The sequence below is a fragment of the Phaethon aethereus genome, assembly GCF_964289735.1.
Source record: "Phaethon aethereus genome assembly, chromosome: 19".
NCBI lineage: Eukaryota > Metazoa > Chordata > Aves > Phaethontiformes > Phaethontidae > Phaethon > Phaethon aethereus.
In genome coordinates, this window is record NC_138595.1 from 3,880,214 (window position 1) to 3,905,869 (window position 25,656).

Genomic DNA, 25,656 nt, shown 5'->3' on the forward strand with positions numbered 1-25,656 from the left:
AACTAGTGCCCCTAGGAAGGGACAGGCTGATTTCCACAACCATCGGTGACCTGGTTGGTCTGTTTAGAGTTTGGGAAAAGGAACAGGTTGTTTATCAAAGGGGGAGCAAGGGCAAGGGTAACTTGATTTTATGAGGTCTGCTGCTGGCAGTGCCCTTTACCTACAAGGTTGCTATCACTTCACAAACCGATTTAATATGTAATCAAATTAATCAAGTGGATCATTTTCAATTCAAGACTTGATCCTTACTCTCACTACCTTCAACGGTGTTAATTAGCGAAATCTGGCTCAAATAATTAAAGATACCTGCGAGTGGGGAAGAAACTGTAGCTGCAGCCCTGAGGACAGTCACCGCCCGTTTCTCAAGCCACGCGAGCTGTGGAAATCCCTCCCTGCAGCTACATTTTCTTTAGCGCTGCCTTGCTTGCGCTTACTCCCGAAATCTGTCGTCAGCACTGAAAAACTGAATGCAAAGCTTTTTGTCTCGAAACCCAAATTCGTCTGAGAAAGCAACAGCGTCTCTCGCGTTCATCTGTGTTCAGCGGTGCCATGCGGCTGCCGCAATAACGGCGGAGCCGGGCTGCGGCGGGAGCCTCCTCAGCTGCGCTGCCGCCTCGGCCCCTCTCGCCTGCTTCCCGGCCCGGGAGCGCCGATGACCCCCGCGGTGAGCCCCCGGCCCTCCGCGCCACGCTGACGGCCCCGCGCCGGCCCCGAGCAGCGACCGGGCCGCTTACAACAGCTGCTGCGAGGGCGGCCACAGGCCCGCGGGAGACCAGCGCTGCGCCTGCGCAATAGGGTGCGGCGGTTGCGCCCCGCCTCCCCTCAGCGGCCGCAGGGCGGGTTCGCGGAGGGAGGAGCCGCCCCGCTCCCCGCCAAGATGGCCCCGGCCCGGCGGGTGCGGGGGGTTGGGGCGCAGTCCCTCCGCGGTGGCTCCTAAACCTTCCCACCCCGGGCAGCGCGGTAGGGAGAGAGGCTGGGGAGAGCCCGCCGCTGTTGGAGCCGCGGCCATGGACGAGCAGAGCGTGGAGGTGAGCCGTTGGGCGGCGGTTGGCGGTTGCGTTCCCTCAGGGAGGCGGGAAGGGCGGTGCGGGGGAAGCCTTGCTTCCCCGGGGGCGCATCCCCGAGGCCGCGGGGGAGCAGGCGGACTGCGCCTTCTCCTCGGCGGGGGATGGCGAGCGGCGGGACGGGGTCTCTCCAGCCGGCGTCTGTGGCAGGCCACCTTGCCCTGTTCGGGGGCCAGGCGAGGGTTGGCGGGCGGCGCCGCGGCTGCAGGGCCCGCCGCAAGTCCCCTCCCAGGTGCGAGGGGAAAGCGGCCAAGCGGGGCCGAGCCAACCGCGAAAGCGGGTTGGAGCTCTGCGGTGGGCCGGGATGCGCAGAGCACGGCGCTTGGCTCGTACGTGCCCTGATGAGCTGGGCAGAAAAGAAGCGGGGTGTGAGGAGCCGGCGTTTCCCGGTGACACGAAGGTGGATGGAGACCTGGCGCCGACAGAGCCTGTCGTGTCGTGTGTGAAGGCAGAACGCGCGGTGGTGTCTGCCTGTAGCCTGCGCAGCTTCCACACGCTGCTGTGGTCCCCGCTAGTAGCAGCCGAACAGGAGAGGAATGTAAAAGACCCTGTGTGATAACTTCCTGTAAATGCATGTATTGCATTTTAATGGTTTGCAGCCATTAAAGAAGACACTCGTGTATAGGAGATATGCCTTACTTTTGTGCTGGTTTACAATTTTAACTCGGGGGGAGGGGGCCAAAAATGAGCCCATCTGAAGAATCTTTTGAAGCTCCACAGTTAAAGCAAGAAGGGGTCTAACTTCTGTACGATACAGAATGTAAAACTTCTTTGTCAGTGAAAAAATCTATCAATAAGGAAAGCAAACGTTGCTTGGCATTGCAGTATACCTCTCCCATTTTAAGAATGGAGAGAGATGAGGTGATTGCATTCTAGAACAAAATGCTTCTCTCTTCAAATATGTATAGTTAAAACAAAAAGTTAAATTACATTTTTATTGCCCAAGAGATTGGCTCAGTGGGGTGTGAGAGTGTGTAGAAATTGTGGAGCTAATGCTAGTGGTAGGCCTTAAAAGAATATAAGTCGTATAAAAGTTTACAAAAGAAAAAAAAAAAAAGCCTTGTCCAATTTAACCCCTCTCATTATCATTCTGTACAATGCATACATGTACTTACCATGCTTTTGAATTAGTTTAGTGCCAGTGCATTGAAACTCCTGGATTCAGAATCTTCAGTTACAGCAGAGTTTCTTCTGGCAACTGTTCAGGCCCATGTGAACACAAGTAGGAATAATGTCTTGGCTACAGGAAGGCCCACTTGGGAAAAGATAAACCCAACAAAGAAACTATTCCTTGAAGAAGAATGGCATTATAAAATGGGTGCAAGGAGCTGGTGTAGTGTAGGAGAAAGCGGGGAGGAGAGTGATGGTGTTTGACTTAGCATCTCACTTTGAGATGAGCTATCTGTAGCTGTTTGGAATGGGACTGCATTTATGAAACCTGGCCCTCTGCCTGGAAAATAAATGCAAGTCTGATATGTTTGAAGTATGTGGCTTAACAATAGCGGTAATCTACCCTTTGCAGAGCATTGCTGAAGTATTCCGATGTTTTATTTGTATGGAGAAATTGCGTGATGCACGTCTGTGTCCTCATTGCTCCAAACTGTGCTGTTTCAGTTGTATTCGGGTGAGTTGGCTTATTATAGTTTATTCTTGCAAATGTATGAACTTAAAAACTACTATTCTTGCTTCTTTCTTGCCCCTTCTCCTGGAGTTCCAAGGATTCCTTTTTCCTGCTCTGTGCTCTTTAGCTTCCCTTTCAAAATCTTTTATGACATCCTGAGGAAAAACTAGGCAGGCTGTACATTACTTTCAGTAGTGCTAATCATAGAGACTACCTGGAATAATTGCTTTTAAGAAACAGACGTATAATGATCCCTTCTTTAGCATCTTTTGAGAGTCAGTGATGCCTGTATGGAAGACAGAAGTTGGGACAGGAATCAAATGCTGACTTTGCATTTGTCAGTATGGAGCACTGGAATGTTGTAACATCATCTCTTGTCGTCTTGGAGATGCTTATCAAACTAGTGTGATAGGATCAGATACGGGCTACATCTTTCTCAGGGGAGTCTGGTAGAGCAGGCTGAAGCAGCATCTGAAATACCTCAATATATTTATTCAGGTCATGGCTACCAACATGTACCACAAGTCCAGATGCTGTTATGTCTTAGTGCAGTGGGAGAGGGTTCGGCTGAGGTTTTCAGACCTGGGGTAGCATTTCCAGAAATTGGAACAGACAATCGTCATTCACTTTGAAAGCTGTGACAAGAACTATAGGTGAAGGATTCGTGTTACATATTAAGAATGTAAGGTGACATATTGTTACTGGGTGGTGAGAGATTATTCCTGAGAATCTTTAAATGTAGCAGTGAGCTGACAAATATAAGCCCTTCAACCGCTGAGCTTTTACATTGTAAGTTGTAGTGGGCAGATGAAGTTCTTTCCTCAGCTACTTGTCTTTGGAGCTTTTTGGAAGAGAAACATTCAAAGGGTCCTTGTGGATTTGGTCATTGAACTGCAGGTATCTAACTTGCGTATAAATAGCTTGAGAGGAAGAAATAAGTTACCTTGAAGACTAATAATTTAGCCTGAAAAATTCTTGCTGTATCTTTTGCTTTCTTCTGTTGAAACATGCTCTTTAGTCTATAACTATGGAAGTCTGTGCCAGGTGTGTGGTTTCTAATGGAATATTTGGTACCTCAAAATTCTCTGTATAATTTTAACTGAAGTGTCTTTGTCCTCTAAAGAAAAGTGGTTGCTTTGTAACCAAGATACAAATAGCAGCTTCTGTGACTAAGTGGTTGAACAGTTAAGTTACAAATCTGTAAAAGAAGAAAAAAAGGGGTGGGGGAAATACAAGAAGGCTAATAAAAGGAGGTAACTCCTAAGAAAAGAATGTACTTGCTTGCAGTTCTTTCCTTACGGTCTCTTTAAAAAATGTTTTTCCTTTTCCCTTCATAGCGTTGGCTGACTGAACAAAGAGCTCAGTGCCCTCATTGTAGGTAAGATATTTTTAATATCAGAAATAAATTATCAGGAATTAGGTGTACTTTCCTGTTAAGAGCGGTCTTTTTTCAGTGCAGGTTGCACTAAATTTGTAAGCTTGATATTTTTTTTTTTTTTTTTTGAGACCTGCCTGCTGTTACTATAAAAATTTACCCTGGTGTAATACTTATTCTAAAATATGTTCTAGTTTTTATGACGAGCTAAGCCAAGATCTTTGTTCTTCCTCTGTTATGCTGCTGTTTTCAGTGCATGTAGTTGGTGTAATAAGAGTAACTAGATGGTATTCCCCTTAGAAGTCTTTACATTATTCTTGCAAGAGTCAGGAGACCAGGAACTTCAGTTTTTGGACCGATAGTATGCTTTTCTTTATACCTATAATTTGTGAGATTTACCTTATGTGTTGCAGGTTTGTCCGAGAAGGAGCTACAATGTGTTGTTTGTGGTTTGTTTTGCGTTTTTTTTAATGCAATGCCCCACCCCATCCCCTCAAGCCCTGGTACCCTGTAGCACATCTGGTTCTTGAGTACCTAGCAATTCTAGCTCTTGATAGACAAAAAATTGGAAGGTAGCATTTTTTTTTTCCCCCAAAGGGAAGTATTTAAAAACAACTAACCAACCATTTCTGCAGAACTTTTTAAATATTCAGCTTTTAAAGTATTTGATCAATAGCTCAAAAATGCTTGTAAGGAGGTCAATATATCTATGTCTTACAAAGGAGATAGTTCAGCAATGGGAGAAATTGAAGAAGTACTGAGAAATGAAATTATTTGCCCAGCATTATCCAGGGCCTATCAAGAAATCTGGAAATAGTTCTTGGGTTCCCCATATAGCTATTCTGTATGTGAGTGTGGGGTGGTTCGTTGTGGCTCCTGCCTTCCAACAGCCCCCAAATGGGCAAATTGTCTTAAAACATTACACCACCACTCTCTCCCAGTAACTAGTACAACTTCAGCTTTTTGCCTGTGACTTTTCTGATAGCGTAGAATTGATGAACTGAATTCACTTTAGTGCTTCTCTTTCAGCTCCTGGAGCTGAGTTCTTGCTCTAACTCTAGCAATGCTTCTTGCAGAGCCCCGCTGCAGCTACGAGAGCTTGTAAACTGTCGTTGGGCAGAAGAGGTCACACAACAGCTTGATACGCTTCAGCTGTGCAATCTCACAAAGCATGAAGAAAATGAAAAAGACAAGTAAATGGAGCATTCTTCACATAAAGAGTTTTGCGGTTTGCCTTCTATGGGTGCTTCTATGAGGCTTTTAATTTCAGCTCATTATTAAAATCAGGAAACAAGCTGATAACTTTTACTTACTTAAAAGTTGAATTGTGCTCACTGTCTGACTAGAAGTTGGAGTTTATTTCTGTCATACTTAATGGAATGAGAAAAGCTCTTCAGTGTCTTTGCCTGGAGAACTGCTATTTCTGGTTTGACTCAATATATTTAAAATGAGAGATATGGGAAACATGAAGGGTAGCAATACTTCTTTAGGGCTTTTAGCCCTTCTTAGTGACCATACATCTGAAATAAAAGTCTTCTCTCAATGGCTTGCTCATTTAGCAGTCGCATTAAGACTGTGGGTGCTGATTTGGTATCTCTGCACATAAAAGCAGAGAAGCTCTTCTGAGAAGATGTCTTCTAGTCCCTTGCGAAAATGTAATTGATAAACCAGTTTGAGATCAAAGAAAATATATGAAGTTCCACAGAAAGCACTACTATTGCTGTATCTGTCATGTTACTGCTGTTCATTCTCCTTCCTTGTCTTTGGAGCCTCCTGTATTTTCTGATATATTCTTTTCCCAGCAAGAACTGTCAGTATTTTCTCAGCAGGCTTTTCTCCTGGTTTTATCCCATTATCAGTGCTATTATGTGTTTTCGGATATATTCTGGAGATGTGGAGGAGAAAAGTGTGAGAAGCAGCATTGAGAAGTGAACAGGGACTAACTACGTCTTCTATACCTGCTTCCTCCCCAAGTTCCTGAATCCTAATGGCAGGGGAAGGGAGAGGCGTGTCTTGGAGGTCTGGCCTGGTCTGTGCTTGGTTTTTTGATTGATGCTGTTCCTGAAATATTAAGAAATGACAAAGATCAGTTTGTCCAAAAAGCTTGAGAGCCATAGCTCTGTGGTTACTTTAGGTTGCATTTGATTAGGATTTTAATAATGTGAAGTATTAACTGCTGGAATTCCGAGCTTGGTTCATTGATGATATCCTTTATCTGCTGGGTAGAAAGCCAATTTTGGTAATGTACTTTCTTTCTATCTCTCTGAAATAACTTCCTGAGAGAATACTAAGAGCAACATTTATTTGACAAAAGTTTTTCACTGAGTATAGGTCGCATTGTTGCAAAACTATGCTGATACTTTGTTCTTTACTTTCAGTATCAGGTAGCAAAACAAGTGGAAATGTTAAATTGAGTTTGCAGAAAATTCACAGCTATTTTCTGCTGATGATATATGTATTTTTTCGCTTAAGGTGTGAAAATCATCATGAAAAGCTCAGTGTTTTCTGCTGGACCTGTAAGAAGTGTATCTGCCACCAGTGTGCGCTTTGGGGAGGAATGGTAAGAAGAGACTTGCTTATGTGCACGTGGTATGTTACAATAAGAGACTGCAAGCATTGTGTTTGACAGCGGTTTGAAGAAATAGAAATGCTATGAAGCTGTTGTTACGGCTATCAAATTGCTATGCAAGTACTGTAGTTGTGTGCTTATTTATAATTTAATGTGAACATTGGTTGTGAAAGGTGATACCTTCTGTTTATAGCTAGAGAAGCAAGTTGAATTTTTTGCTGAAAGGAGGTCAGAATTACCTTCCTTGTCAAAAACTTCATGATGTCTTGGACAAACTGTAGATGGTGCTGAGAATTTTATGGGCAAAGGAAGAAGTCTTTCTCAGAGCATATAGATAACACTGTTCACAGCACAATTCACCACACTTTGTTATCCTTTCAGTTGAATATCTCGAGGAGACTGCTGTTAGTGTTTGGAATGTAGGTGGCTAACTATGTGCTGCCTTTGTTTGGGAAGGGTGTTTTAATAATAATAATTTTAGAAAAAACCTAACCCTTCTATCTTTATTTGATTTGTCAGTTGCACAGTGAATGAAGCAGTTTATTTTTCAAGGACTATTGAGACTTCAAATAACTCTTGACAGGAAGCTTTGATGGTATGAAAGCCAAATTCATGGCTTCTTATGAAGGGAAGTGAAAGACAGACTTCCTACATACAATCTGCTTTGGAACTTTTCCAAAATGAGTGATACAGTAGGAGGCTTTCTTCTCCTTTCTTTCAGTAATTTAATAGGAATGGAATGAAGTTAAAATGGGATGCTCTATTATTCTCCACACACACTTTTTTTTTTTTTAACAGCATGGAGGACATACTTTTAAGCCACTGGCAGAAATCTATGAGCAACATGTCACAAAAGTAAATGAAGAAGTGGCAAAGCTTAGGAGAAGACTCATGGAATTGATCAGTTTGGTGCAAGAAGTGGTAAGAAATTGATCCAAGATAAAGTTAAGTTTTCCTGTAGTACACCATTGTCAAAAGATAGCTTTAAAGTTGGAAATGGAAATAGTACACCATTTCATATGCTCCTGATGTTCTCGGTACCTGTTCAAAAGCTGTTGCTTCTGTGAAGGTAATCATATTATACCACAGAGATGCTTTTACTTTTTAGCTATACTCTTTTTATATAATGTGGAAAGATCAACATATTCTCAATACTGTCTTTGTAGTTGCCACACAGAAAAAGATGTGAGTTAGCTAACAGGGAATTTTTCTTTTGGTGTATGCTATTTAAAAGATGGAGTTGTGCAGTTCTCTGAAAGATGTATTTTTGCCAACACTTACGAAAGTGCAGTCTGCCATGCTAAAGAAGTATAAAAATGCTTTATTCTGATGGAGGTTATTTTTGTTTCTGTAGGACAATAAATTATGAGTATATTTGGACCTACAGGATGGGCTGTAAAGCAGCTCACCAGTTAGAGATTTGAAGTTTGTGTGCCTCCCTTTTCTTCCCCATGGGGTAAATGTGTTAGACATCCAGATATCGACATGTTCAGCTTTGGCAGTTTCAGTGGGAACTCCAACAATTCAATATAGTTTCTTGTGTTCTAGGAAGAATTATTTTTTTTTGTTCTGCTGAATGCGGTTACTTTTATTGTGTAGTCTCCACACAAATAAGATAAGTTTTGGGGTTTTTAACAAGTTCTGTCTGGCTTTTGTCCATGCTGTTGTTCAGGTAGTTGTTTGCCAAATGCAGTGGTAGCTTAGTTCTGCTTCAGCTCGAATGTTACTGTTATATCACCAAGTGGGCTACTTGTAAGTATTTGTAAAATGTTGGGAGGATGGTGGCCTTCACCTTCCAGGGCGAAGGATGCAATTTTTATCAAATTATTTTTGTTACCAAGACGGTAACTTTTTTCTGCTGCTCAAGTTACGGAAGAGAAACTGGCAGTCGTATTTACAAAATTCGATACTGAAGAATCCCCATTCTCTATGTAATGAGAAAACGTTGCTTGGCTCTACTGTTAACCTTTGGTCACCCACCAGAGGGCATGCTTAGGTATTCAGTAAAAGTCAAAGGATACTTGCAACTGCCAACAGGAATAGCCTGTAAGACAGCTCATCTGAAAATACATTCCTATTTTCTTATTCTAAGCATGCAAGTAAGACCAGGATTCTGCTCTCTCCCCGCCCCCCCCCCCCCCCCCCCGCCGCCGTGTAAAATAGGGCTGGAGAAGACTCCAGGGAGGCCTAGGCATTTCTGGGGGCTGAGAGAATGGAGCCAATGTGTAAATGAGTGAAACACACAGAAGTGTGAAGGTTTTCTTTTTGTGCATGTTTTCTCCTGAACTCTCTTTTAGGAGAGGAATGTGGAGGCAGTGCGTAGTGCAAAGGATGAACGAGTTCGGGAAATTAGAAATGCAGTGGAGATGATGATTGCCCGGTTAGACACGCAGCTGAAGAATAAGCTTATAACATTAATGGGTAGGTATTTGCCTGATCTATTATGAGTAGAGCAATATATTAACAACATGTAAATGTGTTGAGAAACTTTCTTGCCCTGGGAGTATGACTCCTTACACACTTTGTAGTGTTAAGTTAACTGTTGACAGAAAACTTCTACCTCCAGCAAAGCTTTTAGTTAATTATGTAGTTATTGTGATACAGTTTTAAGTTGTTAGACGTAACCTGGTTGTCATCTATTAGAAATTCCTATATAATAACTTGGAGAACATTTCCATCTAATCGGAAGATGTTTAGTACCTTTCACCTAAAGTGTTTTTGCACCATCATTGGTGTTAGCCAAGAAGTCCATCTTTGTAATATATACTCTTTTGATCTAATTCTAAAAAATTAGAAGTCTATGTGAGATGTCTGGTGAGCAACAGTTAAGGTCCATGCATACAGGCAGCTTTGTTTGCAAATGAAGAACATGGTGTCTGGAATCGGAGCTGCTAGTTTGGTTCCTGAGACTTTTGCTAACTGGGGACTCTCCTTTGGTATAAATAGAGGTCAGGAGGCAGGTGGTACACTTACAGGTATTAATTTTTAGTAGTGTTGCTTCTGTAAGCTTAAGAGTAGCTTTCAGTGAAAAGGATGGAATGTTCCTCAGTTGGCTATAACTCTACATGCTTTGTTCAACTAATTTTGCCTCGGTTTTCCCATGTGCTCTTTCATGTGCGTTGGCAGGAGCACGTATTATAGGTGACATCTTCTTGGGATATCAGCCTCTTCATACACTTTTGAAATATTATACTTATGACTGTAGTTTTTCAAGGTATACAACCTGTAGATCAAAATACACGGACAAATAGATCCTTGAGCTTGTATCTATGTGCTTGTCTCAAAAATAAAAGAAAGGCAATAAAATAGCTGTGCTAAAAATGTATTTCTGATGCTTGAAATCTTCACACACACACCCCCCCTCCCTGCCACTCACCCAAAGAAACCCTGAAATGTTCATGCTTGGAAAATGTCCTTAGTGTTGATAATGCTGGCATTTATTATCTTAGTACATTTCTATTAAAAACAAAACAACATAGTAAATGTATATTAACTATGTTTCAAGTTCCTCTTCAAATTCATGTCAGTACTTTAAAATGTTTGCTTTAAGTTAAATCTGGGATTTATACACATGTACATATTTTGTACCTATACCGAATACAGTAATCAGTCACAAGATTTGTTTTAGTGGGTGCTGATCAAAGATCAGTCTTAAAGCTGTGGTAGAACATCTTAATTATTTGTATGTGCAGGTTAACATTTTGGCTATGTAACACCTTTTTTCTGACAACTGCCAAACACTCTTCAGGTATGTAATGTATGATGGACACAAAGTAAATACCTATGGTAGAAAACATACTAATGTGACTTTTGTGTTTTTGTTTTTTCTTACCATGTTCTTCATGCCAGTTGAAATGCACAAACACATTTAAACCTTATTTGTTCTTTTTTATGAAGAAACCAGTTAAACCTCAAAGCCAAGAGAAATGGTAGACTTTAGGAGAAAAGTGCCAGCTAATATTAGAGGCTTGTCTGGATGAGAGCAAATTCAGTGAAGTCAAACTTGCTTTTTTTTTTTTTTTTTTTTTTGGTCCAAAAAGCTCCCAAAACCAGAAAACCTGCCGTTTCTGGGACACAAAGAATGTTTTGTTACTATCTTAACCTCAAGCGAGTTCTTCACTACAGCTCTAATTAAATACGTAGGCTTGCTTTTAAAATGCTTTCTCAATCAACCTTGGTATATTTAGAAATCCTTTACCTTAGTAGGTTTTGGGGCAGCTTCCAGGTTAAAAAAAAAAAAAAGCTCTATTTCTTAAAATCCAGTGAATATGAATCTTTAATACATGTCTTCCTCTCTTTAAACAGGTCAAAAGACATCACTTACTCAAGAAACAGAACTTCTGGAATCCCTGCTTCAAGAAGTGGAACATCAGGTGATTATGAAAAGAGCTGAAATGTTATGTTACATAGATTTCCTCCTTAGTCGACCTTTCTTAATTTATTTATTTTTTTAACTATTTATTGATGGATAGAGCTATTTCTTGAGGGTATCTAAGTGCATATGAATGGTGGTGGCTAGAAGTGGAGAATAAGCAAAAACATTCTGTTTCTTTTTGTGCTTTGAGGAAGGTTGAACTGGTTCTAGTTCTTCTACTCCTGTCCACTTTCCTTTCCAAGAGGATGACATGGTATCACTTTTTCATCTTCCTTCTAGCTATACATGTTCAGCTTTTGTAAATGAAATATTCAAGTTCTGCAGAGCTTGATTGTAATTACCCTGAGCAATTTCTGCTTGCTCTGAGGAAATGGAAAGGTTTTCTTCCTTGAAGCATTACTGCATCCAGTAATTATCTTTCAGCAGAATTTGACACTTTAGGTTGGGGATGGGGACTAAGCTTCTTTGATGCCTCTTGTCCTGTATTCCTTTTTCATTCCCTGTTCTGCTTTTGATTCAGTAAGAATGCTAAGCTGCCTTCATGACCTGATCAGCAATTATGTTCTTTTTGCACTTAATTATTTCATACCTATGATGGAATGTTTTCGTTGATGAATCGATGTCATCAGGAGGATGAGTTCTCCTGCATACCATGCACTGACATTTTTTTTTGTCTGTTTGCTGAGAGCTCTGTGTATCAATCATTCAGAAATTACTTATGTTGCAGACCAAATGGGGATCTCCTAAATCCTGAATAGCAGTGCATATGGAACTTTGCAGATCAGTTTATCTTTTGCAGAAAAAGAAATTTAAAAATAATAACAAATTGGTGCTAGTGAGGCATGACCTCTCCTCCCTCCAAAATAGGACAAGCTTACTAACTAAAAAAAACCCAAAACCACAAACAAACAAAAAAGACCCCAAAACAAAACAAAAAACCACAACTAGAAGATGCAGATATCTGGCAACTGTGTAGGTCTCTACTGCTTGTTTAAAGTTGTCGCCATGTATGTCTTTGTCAAGACAGGCTTTAAATTTCATATTCTTTTTGTGAAAGTAATAGAATTATTTGAAGAACTCATAGCAAAAAATGTGAATTTTTAAAATGTATGTATTCGTCTCACTTAAGCGTGACAGAAAGTTTGAACTGTAAGTCTAAGATATGTTTTTCCCATGCTTAAAGTATAAATAAGAAGCAGAGTAGATTTGTCTCCTTTACTAAGGAGGTTTAGAAAATACAGTACTAGCTGTATTATTATGATTATTCAAGGAATATGTAAGATTAGATTTTTTTTTTTCCCCCCCCAGATTTTGAAAAGACCTTTGTTATTACACTGGCTTTGTAAGATCTCTCGAATGAAGTGGATTGAAGTGGGGTTTTTGGCCTGCTATTTAATATAATAGAGACTTTGTTTTGTTCAAATTTGGATGAACAAAAAGAGTACAGTGCTTGGCAATACAGCAGGGAAGTAATAACTGAAATGTAAAATAACTCTCTAATGTCACAGGAGCTTGTATCACTGTGGTGGGATGTATTTGAGCAAATTATCCCAATATCTAAGTGTCCTTTCCAGTTTGATTTACCTTGTTATTGCTGTGTAGACATAGTAACAGGTGTGACATGGTATTAATCAGACATCTTACATATAAATAAGTTTAACGTAAGTGAAGTACATGGTAGCTGCTGTAATTTTCGTTGTAGAATTTGGCAGAGTTTTAAATATTTGGGACTTCCCAAATGGGTTGCACAAATTTTGGAGTAAGACAGAAATAGAAAATTTATTTTAATTTCCTAACAGAAATTTTGTAACACGTCAGCATTTGCTATTGTAGGCAAATTCTTAGTCTTAAGAGCTGACAGTTTCAAAGGAAATGAAACCCAAACAAATGGGGAAGAAAAACCAAACAAAATCACCAACCTTCAAGCTTCATTTACATTGTGTTGTGGGTAATCTTTCTGAAGCTGTGACAGACAGGCAATTTATTTTTTAAAAACAAAAGTGGTCAAAATCTATGGTTTCTACTAGTGACATAAGGATTTTTTTTCTTGTTTGTTTTCCCCCATATAGTTACGATCGTGCAGTAAGAGTGAGTTGATATCCAAAAGTTCAGAGATCCTGATGATGTTCCAGCAAGTTCATCGGAAGCCTATGGCCTCGTTTGTCACTACTCCTGTCCCCCCAGACTTCACGAGGTAAGCACTGCATTTCCCTTCTGTCGTAGTTTGAACATGAAAGCTGTCTTATGAAGGTTTGTTTTGTTTGTTAAAAATGCTTAAAGTAACTTAGAGGAGAGTATCTCTTTCCCATTTTATTGTACCACTGTATGGAGGAGGATGTTCAGTGAGTCTGAGAGGTAGATGTATTCTTATGCGTGTCAGCCTTTTGTTACAGTAGGACAGGAGACTACCACTGGATTTTAAGATGTGGGTTTGAAAGAGTGGATGATGGGCAGCTGATGAGTAGGTTGCTGGAGAGCTTTCCTGATACCCACCGATAGCAAAGGGCACTTGTACTTCTCGGCTATATGAGCAATGGTAATCTGGGATAACGTGATTCTGGCCATGTCTGTGTTAAATTTGATATCTCTAACTGAATTTGGGTCCACAAAAATGATTTTGGGTCCACACACTGAAAATGACAAACTATTTAACTTACTCCTCTTAGTAACCTACGCCGCAAGTAGGCTTTTCTGTTCCAGCAGGGCTGATTTTATGTCTGTAGTCCTTGCTGGGGAGTCGGGACAGTGGGTTCCAGCTGACAATTTTTTTCTTTTTTACACTTAGTTTACCGATTTGTCCTTTTTCTCTTATTATTGGGTCATTCAGCATATAATTGCAAAGCTCTCAGGAGATGCCTCTGCAGGTCACCTTAATTCAGACTATATAGCCAAAATCGCTTCATAACACGTTTCTTCATAAAGAGAGTGCTGCTAATGCTGCGTTCTGAGGAAGTCTGTTGAAAGTTTAGGCTAGCTGGCTGAAAAGTGTCTCCAAAAAATTGAAAGTAGGAGAATTTTTAAAAGAATTCCTCAAATCATTTTGTGTCCTCTAGCAAGAATCAGTTTGGCTTGCTTCTAAATGCAATCTCAAAACTATTGTCCTGGCATATTTTTCTGAAAAAAATAATTAAATCCTCTCTGAGGAGAGTTTAGATCTGAATATTCATTTTTTCCAATGGCAGAAAGGTATCTCCTGCTCTGAAACACAAACCATTTAAGCTTTGTCCTTTCAGCCATGAAAGAGTTTCATCCTTTCTAGAACTACCAAGGAGTCTTATGTTAAAAAATCACGCTATTAAGAGATTATTAGCCGTCACAGGTAAAAGGGAAAATCCTCTTAAATATTCTGGTTGCTGTTCTCTTCCTAACATAAAATACTTGTTTTATTGTGTGATATCACGTGGAGAGGTACTGGGGAGAAGGCTTATAAATGGAATTTTCAGAACTGCTGAAATAACCCAGTGTAGTCCTAGTGAATTTCAGTGGCTCTGGTGACTTAAACCATCCTAAGTGCTTCTAAAGATTCTAAAAGTTGGGATTCTTCATGTCATTTTATTCAACTCAAATATATTTATTTTTTTCCACCCCTCCTAGTGAATTGGTTCCAGCCTATGACTCAACTACTTTTGTTTTGGAAAACTTCAGGTAAGAATGTATCTTAAATTACCGTGAATATCGGGAAGCTTTTTCTGTTTCTTCTGTACATGAGTACTGTTCTTTAAAAAAACAGAATTGTCTCTACAGAGAACTGTTAGATATGAACTAATTCCTATAAGCTATAGGTATTCAATCAAAAATCTCTTGTTTACTGGGTGGACAACAATTAACCCTAGCTAAACTGCTAACTAAAAAGTTTTTCTGTGATAAAGGCAAACTACTTTTTCTTTTTTAAAAAGATTGGATAATTTTGCAAGGACTACATGTGTTTGTATGGACACTTAACGTTTTGCATGGGCCTCATGCTGCTGCATGCTGTGTGCAGCAAGAAGGATGGCTCTGGAGTGTCAGAGTGCAAGTGTATATATAGCTTACTGTTTCATGGAGGGTTTTGCTTTGTCCTAATAAATGTTTTTTTCCTTCTTTCTTAATAGTACGTTGCGTCAGCGAGCAGATCCTGTTTACAGTCCACCTCTTCAAGTGTCAGGACTTTGCTGGAGGTTGAAAGTTTATCCAGTGAGTAATGTTTTCAGCTAGAGTTCTTGTCCCATCCCAAACACTTAACCAGCATTCATACGCTTCTCTTGTAAGGAAATACCAGTTAGTTTCTTCTCATGTTGTATATAAAAAGCTGAATGAAAAGAATGTAGTTGCAGAGTTGATCATCAGCCGTTGGAGTATTTCCTCCCTGCCTCCAGATAACCAGCATGAATATTCTCACTCTAGTTAATCTGGTTAATTTAAAAGCAATTAAAAATGGATCTTACAAATATGCCATAGGAACTTTAATAGATATTTTTACCCTTTTTGTCTGAGTGGTTTTTGCAGGTATTTCTTGCAGAACTGTGGTATAGAATAGCTTACCATATTTATGTTTATGAATAATACTTATTTGGGAAGTTGGGAGGAGGACAAGGTATTAGTTGATGGGGAATCTGTTTTACTGTGCATTCAGTTCTCAGATGCTGACATTAAAACGTGTGTGTTGTACCAATGTCCTTTCAGTGGGCTGAATATTCAGATTTCTGAATCTATATTTTTGTCAGTGTTGGAATGTTAACTCACAAAGTGTGATCTTTTTACAGTCCGTTGTTCTGGTCAGTGCTTCCAGGAAGCTCTGGCTGCTACTACAGCTCTGTTTGGAGAAATATGTGTTTGGTGGTGAAGTACAAGTTTTGTTTTTGTTAGTGATGTGCGTGGCATCTTCAGAGAACTGGATTAATCTGATAAGCTCACATATTTGGCTTATGGGGCACAGAATTGTACTCTTGCAGTGCAGAGGTGGACCCCTGTGTAAGTTTTCAGACTATTGTAAATTCAGGGTTGACTACGTAAAAGATGTGCTGTCAGAAGGCATTGAAACTTATTTTTTAAATGGTAAGTTGAAATGTTTCTTCAACCTAGAGGATTCAAGTTGAGCCATTCTTCATCCTCGATTTAAGGTGAGTGTGATGGAGGTTTTGCCATGGTTTTTCTTGATTTCTGGTGATTCTAATATTGTTTCTCAGTTAACTGACCTAACTTTTTCATGTTGCATGTTTTTTCTAAAGAAATTGCTTTCGTTCAAAAATTAAGTGACTTTGAAATGCAGCTGTATGTAAAATATTTCAGAACTAATGTTTAACCTGAGGTGTTTTCATGTTGGGAGTTGGAGAAGAATTTGATTGTAATAAACTGCTAAGTAGATTTTATAAGCTTTTTCATTGCTTTTTCTATATGTTAAATAAACGGTTTTGTGATATATTGATAAATGTTTGTCTAGTCAGTCTTCCACTTCATTGAACCCCTAAAATGTTAATAGAGTAATTAAAGCTCTGGTTTAAGTTTTAGATCTGAGATACCAATACTAGACTGCATATGTGCTTCCAGATGCAAACTCCATGTTGACTTGAGTTACCTTAAGAGTTCTAGTCACAGAAGACTAAAAATCAAAACTGTAGCATACAAAGACTACTGCTGCAAATTTTTTATTGATTTAAGCTGTTTTCTAAGCTTCAAGGGTATAGTGAGGTGTGTTGTTGTTTTAGGTTGGGTTTTTTCTGTTTTTTGCTTTCTTCATTTAATTTATATCTGTATTTTGTTTGTTTCAAGGATGGAAATGGAGTAGTACGGGGCTACTACCTGTCTGTGTTCTTGGAGCTGTCAGCTGGATTGCCAGAGACATCCAAGTAAGCAAACCTGTAGTAGGGGCAACCATTCTTCCTTCCTATTGGCAAAGCATCTGGAGAGGTTTGCAAAGAATGACCTCAGGTTCTGTAGTGTTACTAGAGACTGATGCAGAGCCCTCTTGAAAAGAGTAGTGGGACTTCTGTTGTCCATTGAGCTTGGAATTGTGCCCAAAGGTAATGTTTTAAAGTTGTTAACTTGGTGGCTCTCTTGAGATAAAAAGCTAACTGAAAAAAAACAAACAATGAGAGTATCTGTCTCCTAGTCTCTAATCCTAGAGTTGGTTTACCACTCTACTCCCTGTTACTACTTTCTTCCCCCTTGTACTGTTTATGTAAGCATTCAGTAACATCTTAAGACCGAATCGCCTCTTCAGCTGGGCATGCAAGCCTCCCAGGAAGTGGAGTTCTGAAACTTGATGCATTCAGCAATTCTGTCATCTCTTTGTTTTGGTATTAATACCCATGATCTTGCCCTGCCTAGGTACGAGTACCGTGTAGAAATGGTTCACCAGTCCACCAATGATCCCACTAAAAACATAATTCGAGAGTTTGCCTCCGATTTTGAAGTTGGAGAATGCTGGGGTTACAACAGATTCTTTCGTTTAGACTTGCTGGCCAATGAAGGCTATTTAAACAGGCAAAATGACACTGTGATCCTGAGGTAAGGAAAACAAGTTACTGGGGCTCCTTTCTGCTATCATTTCACAAAATGTCACACCTATTGCCGAAATAGGAAATAATTAAGTAGTTGAATTTAAAATAATTGTGATGTGTTTTGTCATAAATGGATTTCACTGTCATAAGATTTAAAGAAGAAAATGTGCTGAAGGGAGTTGTGGAAACTTTAAGTACATCGATTTCTTTGAGAAGTAGCTATGCTTGACACGAACATGCCTGGGTTGGAGATCCGTAGCTAACTATAGTAAAGGAAATGGGTGTTTTCTCCCCTTCTTTAGAAACAGTTATAGAGGGCATAGGAGGCTTTGGGAATGAAGGAAGTCTGTAATGTAAGAGAACTAACACTGGCAATGGAAGTCTTAATATCATGACAAAATATAGAAGTTTCTTCATCTACTTCAGATGTTCTCTGTATAGTCCTGCTCTTCCTCCTGTTAAATGCTTTGTAGTGTGTTAATTTTGTTAGTGTTGGTTTGTGAAGGTAACTGCCTCTCCTACAAAACACTTACTGTTGCCCTTCGGTGCATTCAGGATACTGAGTATAGAAGTACATGTTGTCTGTTAAGTTTATTTCATCACTACATTTCAGGTCGGATGATGTTCTTATGAACGGCTTTTCAGATTTGGGGCGGGGGGGGGGACGACGGGACACAATGACACACCAAACCAGAAAAACACAAAACAACAAAACTTTTCAAATGTTGCTTTGAAGGTTCCAAGTGCGCTCACCAACCTTCTTCCAAAAGTGTCGAGATCAACACTGGTACATTGCTCAATTGGAAGCAGCTCAGACAAGTTATATCCAACAAATAAATAACCTTAAAGAAGTAAGTGGGATGTATATTAATGTAAAATCACCTCTTACTGACCAGTAATTACCCATTTTAGGTTAGAAAGCTAATGTTTGACAGTTGTGTTTACCTGAGTTGCTATTGGTGGTTTGGTATTTGCATTATTAAATTAGTATATATGCAAGTCAGCAAACTTATGTGATTTGATAATGATGCTTTGTTGTCATCTTCTATACATGCTTTTGTGTATCCTTCTAATATTAAAGAGGCTTGCAATTGAACTTTCCCGGACTCAGAAATCACGAGGCATTTCACCTCCAGACACACATCTTAGTCCCCAGAATGATGATGGTCCAGAAACAAGATCAAAGAAATCTGGACAAAGCACTGAAGTACTGCTTGAAAATGTTGCTGCTCCAGGATTGGTGCGAGATAACAAGGAAGAGGAGGAAGAAAAGATTCAGCATGAAGACTTTAATGTAGGAATTGTCGTTTTCCTGCCTCTTTGTTTATGTGTAGCTTTTTATGATAGGATAGCAGAAGAAACATAGGTGAACTTCTGCATGGTAAACTTGATTTATTCTCCTCTATGTGGAAATAGGAGCCACTTGAGAGCTAGCAGTGAGAGATGGATGACACTAGAGAGATGTTCCAGAAGAGAGCTAATAGATGCCACCGCAAAAAAGTTTCCCAAGTTGCAGCTGAAAAATCCAACTTCTCTGTTAGTTACCAGCTTTTATTGTGCTTTGAGACCCTCCTAACTCCTGTATGATAGTGTGATACTCTATGGAGAGAGTTTCTGTTCATAGCTTTTGGTGAATGCATCGAAGTGCAACTGAAATGTTTCTTTTTATGAAAACTTGTTCTATTTTTCCTGTAGCACGAGCTTTCTGATGGTGACCTGGATATAGATCTTCCTGGAGAAGATGAGGTGAACCACCTTGATGGTAGCAGCTCTTCAGCTAGTTCGACAGCAACTAGTAACACCGAAGAAAATGACATTGATGAAGAAACTATGTAAGTAACTTAAAATGCCTTTTCAATCATCCTAATTCCAGTGGAAACGGATTCATTTGCTATATCACAATGGGTGGGGGTGGTGCGGATTCCAGTGCAATGTGAGGGGAGTTTCCTGTACTGGAAACAACATGAGCTGGAACTGACACAGTTAACACTAAACATTGACTTTTCAGTCAGCTAGTTCTTATCTTTCTCATCTCTTAATTTACTTCAGTGTTGTATTTTATTTTTAACAAGTGATAGTGTGTGAAGGTTCTTTCCCAAAAAAACACTATGAAGAAATCTGTTTTTACACTGTAATGAAAGAGAGGTTTGGTATTAGGAAGTGTTGGAGTAGTAGGAGAGTGATAATAAGGACAGTTGCTTAAACTAGAGAATTTAAGGTTCTTAGCTGAGATGATGTCAAATCCTAGAATCTTCATTAAAACATGAGAATGTGTTGTAACACATACAAATATAGAAGTCTGCAGGATCATATTTTACAGTCTAGATAACGTATGGCACTTTTGGACTCTTGGTTAGCGAGTCAGTCAACACACTTTGATTTGTTCAGTTTGTGTAGTTTGGAATGCAGAAAATACCTTGAAACCAACATGAAGCACTATGAATAGTATGTGCCATAACGTTTAGCAAGAGCTGACAGAAGCTAATAATAGTATTCTCCTCTTTCCGCCCCAATCCTCCCCTAAGGTCTGGAGAAAATGACGTGGAATATAGCAGTAATATGGAGTTGGAAGAAGGAGATCTCATGGAGGATGCAGCAGCCGCCGCTACTCCTGGCACATCAGGTAGGAAAAACAGCCTTCAGAATTCCCGTATATGCAAAATGCTGCAGGATTCCTTCCCCTGTTCTTCTTGGAAGCAACACCAAGCTGCATGTTCTGCAGGCATTTCTATTTTTGGAAATGCTGCATCATGTGGTTTGTACTGTTTATTGCAGTGTGGCAGAAACATTTCATCAATTTGAGGAAAAAAAGGTGGGGAATCTTCTGAACGTGCTTGTTTAAAAATGATACATAAGTTTGAAGGGAGGCTTTTCTGCTGCTTTGAAATCCCTTCATTCCGATCAAAATGAGACTGACAAGAAGTTTTTACGCTTTCCTGTGTGGCTTCTGAACGTGTGACACATTCACTTGGGTTTTTAGTGCGCTGTAAAACCTGAAGTACGTGGAGAGAATGAAGTAAAGAATCCTTACAAGCAGAAATACATTTCAAAGACAACAATGAAAAGGTGGTCTAAGATCTCGTGCTGCCTACAGATTATTATAGCCCAAACTAGCCGTAGGTTAGTAAGATTCTGAAAGAAATACATGCATATTGAATATAGGTGTATTTATTCATGGCAAAGATATCAGAAGTGGCATTTAGACTGCTGTGGGAGTCTGCTAGCGCTTGAAAGACAGAATTCCTTAACTCTTCTGCTTTTAGCTGCTGTTTCAAAACAACTTGAAAATTCCTCGTGAGCTAGGAAGTCGAGGGACACATCTGATTCCTTCTGAAAGGAGAGCCTTTAGAGTAGGAGCACAGTGGCTGTAGAAACACCATTTAGGAGCTTTTAGAAGGTATTTTTAACGGCGTTTATAAAAGCTGACACAGCCTCTTCACTTGAGCCTCTTGCATTTACCTGCTTGCACTGTTTTGCAGTCTGAATGTTAGCAGTGTCACCTCTCTGTTGGGAGTTCTACTAAACTGTACAATTTTAATCTCGCAGATCTAACTATTTTCTCTGAAGACTCTCTTCATCTTTTGAGTGCTTTGGCCACTATGTAATGGGAAGATGATAACACAGAGCGGAGCTCAACTGAAGATCACCCCCTTAAGCTTATTAGCGGGGGAAACCTAGGAAGTTTATGTGCAGTTCTTCAGAATAAATGCTCTTTGTATTGAGTTGTTTACCAATCTATTTATTAAGAGATTTACATAAAAGATATGAAGTTAAAACCTTTTTTTCTTCTTTTTTCCCCTCTGGTGCCTTTTGGCTTAAACTTCTAGTTAGAAGCATATCCGATTGCTTTCAGAATCCATAAATCCATGAAATAGTACTGATGTTTTGTTAAATTTCTTGGAATGTTTTCCTCTGCTTGTAGAACTCTGTTTTTATGGGGAATAATGCATCACCTGTGTCATGTATGTGTGCACTCTTTCCCTGTAACTCTTCCTTAGGCACTAGCCATGGCTACACCAGTGCAAGTGGAAGACCTTCAAGGCGAGGAGGAAGTGCCCTAGGCTCAACAGCCAGTAGCAGCTTACTAGATATAGATCCCTTAATTTTAATCCACTTGTTGGATCTAAAAGACAGAAATGGTATGGAAAACCTTTGGGGCCTTCAGCCACGTCCACCTGCCTCTCTTCTGCAGAACAGAGGTAATTGTACATCCCATATCGGATGATTTAATTGCAACCTGGAAGTGTCTCTGAAAGCGCAGTCTCAGAGTTGGAAGCAGATTTGAGGAGGGGAGGGGGAAAAGCGGGTGGCAGGCAGTCCTTTTCACTGACAGCTAAACTTCCGTATCCTCATCTGTGCTCATCAGTATGCTGCATCGTACTGCCTGCTCTGACACATCCTTTGTTTTAGTGGTTGACCTCAGCTTGAGAATGCCGGATGACTCAAATGAAAACTGAAGTGTGTATGGAGGAGGGTCGTCTTTCTTGGGGGAGGTGGCTGAACTGGCTGGCTGTTTTGTGTAGCAACACTGTAGAGATACAGTTCATGCAGTTTCTTTGACTACGACTGTGGGAGATGAATGAAAGGCCCTTTTCTGGAAGGGGTTAGCACTGAGAGACAGCACAACATAAACCAGCTATCTGTTGAGGAAGCAGTTACACCTCTCACTTCACACAGTTTGCACACTTAGTGGCTGAGAGTACTAGGAGCACAGCGTATCCTAACGAAAAGAAATCCTGGAATCTACTTTTGTATGAAAAAGACATTTAAAACAGAACTAGAAAAATGTGTGTAGTGCTGGAAAAGCACATGTAAGCACTTGTGGAAATGTCAGGAGGAAAAAATAGTGATGGTATTTAAATAATTGAAGACTTGGAAGAGTATTTGTGGTTCAGCTGGGACCCTTCAACCAAAACCAGCAATTAACTTCATGTGCGGCAGAAGCAAGATAGCTGGCAATTCTTATACCTATGGCTATTACTTAAGGTTGCTCATTTCTCTTGGGTTTGTTTTTTTAGTGCAGAATTAAAATTAAATCAAACCTTAATAATACATTATCACGATTAACACTTATTTGGAGCTAGCTGGCCCACTACCGCAAATTCTTACTTCAGGTCACTCTGAAACAACCATTTGGTGAGTTAATAGAACAGAAGAGAAATAATGGTCCATTTGCTACAAATAAATGCTTGCTTTTGCTGCAGCAATGACATCGGTGTTATTGAATCTGAAAGCTAGCCCAAACTATTTGTTCCTTAATGATTAGCTTTTTAAATGTTGTCACATAAACAGTCAGATGAGTTTTCAGCTGACTGTAACCCATATTTCCAAAAATGGAATTCACATCAATAAGTATGAAAAGGGGAGGGCAGCACATGAACTGTAAGTCTCAGCACTCTTTTTGCCTGGAAAACGGCCTAGACAAAAGAAACTTAAGGGAGGGCATTGCACTTTGTGCTGTGCTACTCGAGGAAGATTAAGCTCTCCTATTGCATTGGATGGCTTTCTGGTCATCTTTAGCTACTGGGTACACAGCTGAAATTATCTGTCTTGCTGAGGTTCCCTTAAGATTTGACTGTTCCCAGAGCTTATTCAAGTCAGTCAACGAAGAGAAGGCTGCTGTTGTATTTGGAGTTTGCCAAACTTCACCTCCTAAGGTGAAGATTTCCAAGAGCCACTTGGCTTTACAGTTTTGAACAGCTGAATTTGCAGTGAAGCACTTTTAGAATTTATAATGCTTCCAATAGACATCAAAGTTGATCTAATTCTGGCTGAGCAGCATGTAGGCTTGCTCTGGCTCCTCGATCTGAACTTCTAGTCTTAGGTACTTAAGGGAATTCCTTCCCTAGTTTCGTATTTCTTTGAGTCCTGTGTGTTACCATGATACGTTGGTGGTATGAGAACCTTGTATACACACTCAACAAATTGTATAAAAACATGTAACAAATTTGACATATGCTGGCAACCAGGCTTGTTGAACTTGGGCTTGTCTGGCAATATAGAGTAGTAGCTCAGGTGTCATCAGAATTCATGCAGTAGTATTGGGAGCCTTGCTTCTTCCAGGGAGCAAGTTTTGGGGCCTTCTTCCACGGCAGGCAGAGACTGACAATCTGCTGTCCCAGTAGCTGTGCAGAGCTTGCAGCCTAAATATTCCAGTGTCATACCAGTACACAAGAATGTGTCTATGTCCCTCACTTTTATAGCAGGGCAAAAGGTAGAATTCTTATAGCTGTTAAAAATAGATGTCTGTTTTTATTTGAGAACAGTTTTACTTATTTGTTGTCATTCTTTAACTTTTTCTTTGGCAAAAGCATCATCCTATTCTCTAAAAGATCGAGATCAGCGGCGACACCAGGCAATGTGGCGTGTGCCACCTGACTTGAAGATGCTGAAAAGACTTAAAACTCAGATGGCTGAAGTTCGAAGCAAAATGTCTGATGTAAAAAACCAGCTATCGGAAGTGAGAAGCAGCAATGCTGGCTCATGTGATGGACAGCCCAGCTTCTTCTCCATTGAGCAAGGTGCTTTAGCTGCCTGTGGAACGGAAAGCTGCAGCAAGCTACAAGAAATAGGAATGGAACTACTGACCAAGTCTTCAGTTACCAGTTGTTACATAAGGAATTGTAAGTACATTGGAAAGGGAGGATTTAAATGTTGCTTTTACAGATGTCAGTTGTGTAAGTGGTTTATATATCCAGGCATCTGGAAATAGACCTTTTGTAGTTACTTATACTTGAGTTCAGCCATAACAATCCAGAAACATAAAACCTGCACTGCCTTCAAGTAAGTAAATGTTACTGAAACTGGTTTCAGCCCTTCTTGGTAAAAAGCACCAAAACTTTTGCTCCACAACCAGTAACACACCTAATGCAGTGAGAATGTTTTGAAGTTTAATCCATCAAACTGATCCTTAGCTGAAGGTCACTTCTTGTTGACTGCTGCTCTGCATCTGGCCCCTCTGAACTTGGATGTTTAATGATGCTTGCCAGTGAACAAAATTTAAAAATGCCAGACTTGCTATACTTTAGTCCAAAATTCAAGTAAGCCAAGGTTCTGTTTGGAGAGACTTTACCTTTTGAAAGGTGGCTCCTTTCAAAGAGGTGCCTGTGTATCAGTCTGTTCAGGTGCTGTCACCGAGTCCTGTGGCAGCACTGGTAAGCTGGTGTGGAATCTTTTGGATACCAGCATGAAGGCTGTGCAAGTGCTTTGTTGCTTATGATCCTGAATAAAAGCACTGATTGCTAATCCTCTCTCACTTCCCTGTTGCCTGGGAGAGATGATTTTCTAGCCTTCTGGGTTTTCATTCAAGTTATTGCTTGTGTTTTGGAGCCAAGATGAGCAAGAAATATATTATAAACATGAGTGGACTAAAGAAACAGTAGAATAGTTCTGTTCCTCTACATCCCTTTGAATACTGACCTGCAAAATGGGGCTCTTGCAACTCCAGCAAAGGTCTGTTTTGCATTTCATCACTCCCACAGAGCAGAGAATTTCTTCCCCCTATGGTGCACATTAAGAGAAAGAATTGTGTTAGAAGTTTGGAGCCCTGAATTGTGCCATAAATAAGCCATGGAAGGATCAAGCCACTTCCAATGAAGTGCTAGCTTTTCTGTAATACCACCTCTTTCCTTAGCAAATGCCTCATCCCTCAAAGGTTACAAAGTCACTGGGCAGTCACTTCATTCTGCACTGGAAGGAGAGGAATGGTGCAGTGCTCTGTAAAGCAGGAGGAGCAACCTCCTGACTTGCATTGAAGCCTAGATCCCCCACCTTTATGCGGTGTGGTGACTGCAGGACTTGGTGTTTTGCTCTTCCAGTTACTATTCCTCCATTCCTCTACCTAGAGTAGTTTCTGTAGCAGGATCCACACTGTCACGTGCTCAGAGAATGGTTCATTTCGGAAGTGGTAAACAATGTGAGTCCCATAACCTGCCTTTCACTCTTGCTTTCGAGGTTCTCTGTTACGTTGGACTTTGAATTCAAGAGCTGAAGGGATGGTTTTGGCTATCCTTACCCTTCACACTTTCATCATGGCTGAAGGAATCTGGATGATGGCTTTCTGAAGGATGTCTTGGAGTAAGGCAAGCGAACGTTATTTGTGTAGACTTGGCCGCATCCATAATTAGCTAAGCTTCCCTCCGGCCCATGTCTTTGACAGGAAGGATGTGGAAGG

At 40.3% G+C, this 25,656-nt stretch overlaps 1 protein-coding gene across 2 annotated transcripts in view; it reads left to right on the plus strand.

Moving 5' to 3' along the window:
* Positions 1 to 1,007: 1,007 nt before the first annotated feature.
* The window catches only part of TRIM37 (tripartite motif containing 37), a gene marked incomplete at its 5' end in the record, with an annotated part of 29,607 nt that continues 4,958 nt past the window's right edge, over positions 1,008 to 25,656 (plus strand). For both annotated transcript variants that reach the window (XM_082008625.1, XM_082008626.1), the window contains 19 exons: positions 1,008 to 1,028; positions 2,587 to 2,688; positions 4,023 to 4,063; positions 5,137 to 5,253; positions 6,533 to 6,620; positions 7,428 to 7,550; positions 8,927 to 9,050; positions 10,935 to 11,002; positions 13,074 to 13,198; positions 14,599 to 14,649; positions 15,096 to 15,177; positions 16,753 to 16,829; positions 17,311 to 17,490; positions 18,220 to 18,334; positions 18,565 to 18,777; positions 19,179 to 19,315; positions 20,009 to 20,106; positions 21,482 to 21,682; positions 23,795 to 24,106. In XM_082008625.1, the coding sequence (XP_081864751.1) occupies positions 1,008 to 1,028; positions 2,587 to 2,688; positions 4,023 to 4,063; positions 5,137 to 5,253; positions 6,533 to 6,620; positions 7,428 to 7,550; positions 8,927 to 9,050; positions 10,935 to 11,002; positions 13,074 to 13,198; positions 14,599 to 14,649; positions 15,096 to 15,177; positions 16,753 to 16,829; positions 17,311 to 17,490; positions 18,220 to 18,334; positions 18,565 to 18,777; positions 19,179 to 19,315; positions 20,009 to 20,106; positions 21,482 to 21,682; positions 23,795 to 24,106 (2,275 nt within the window). The remainder of the gene's footprint in view (positions 1,029 to 2,586; positions 2,689 to 4,022; positions 4,064 to 5,136; positions 5,254 to 6,532; positions 6,621 to 7,427; positions 7,551 to 8,926; positions 9,051 to 10,934; positions 11,003 to 13,073; positions 13,199 to 14,598; positions 14,650 to 15,095; positions 15,178 to 16,752; positions 16,830 to 17,310; positions 17,491 to 18,219; positions 18,335 to 18,564; positions 18,778 to 19,178; positions 19,316 to 20,008; positions 20,107 to 21,481; positions 21,683 to 23,794; positions 24,107 to 25,656) is intronic.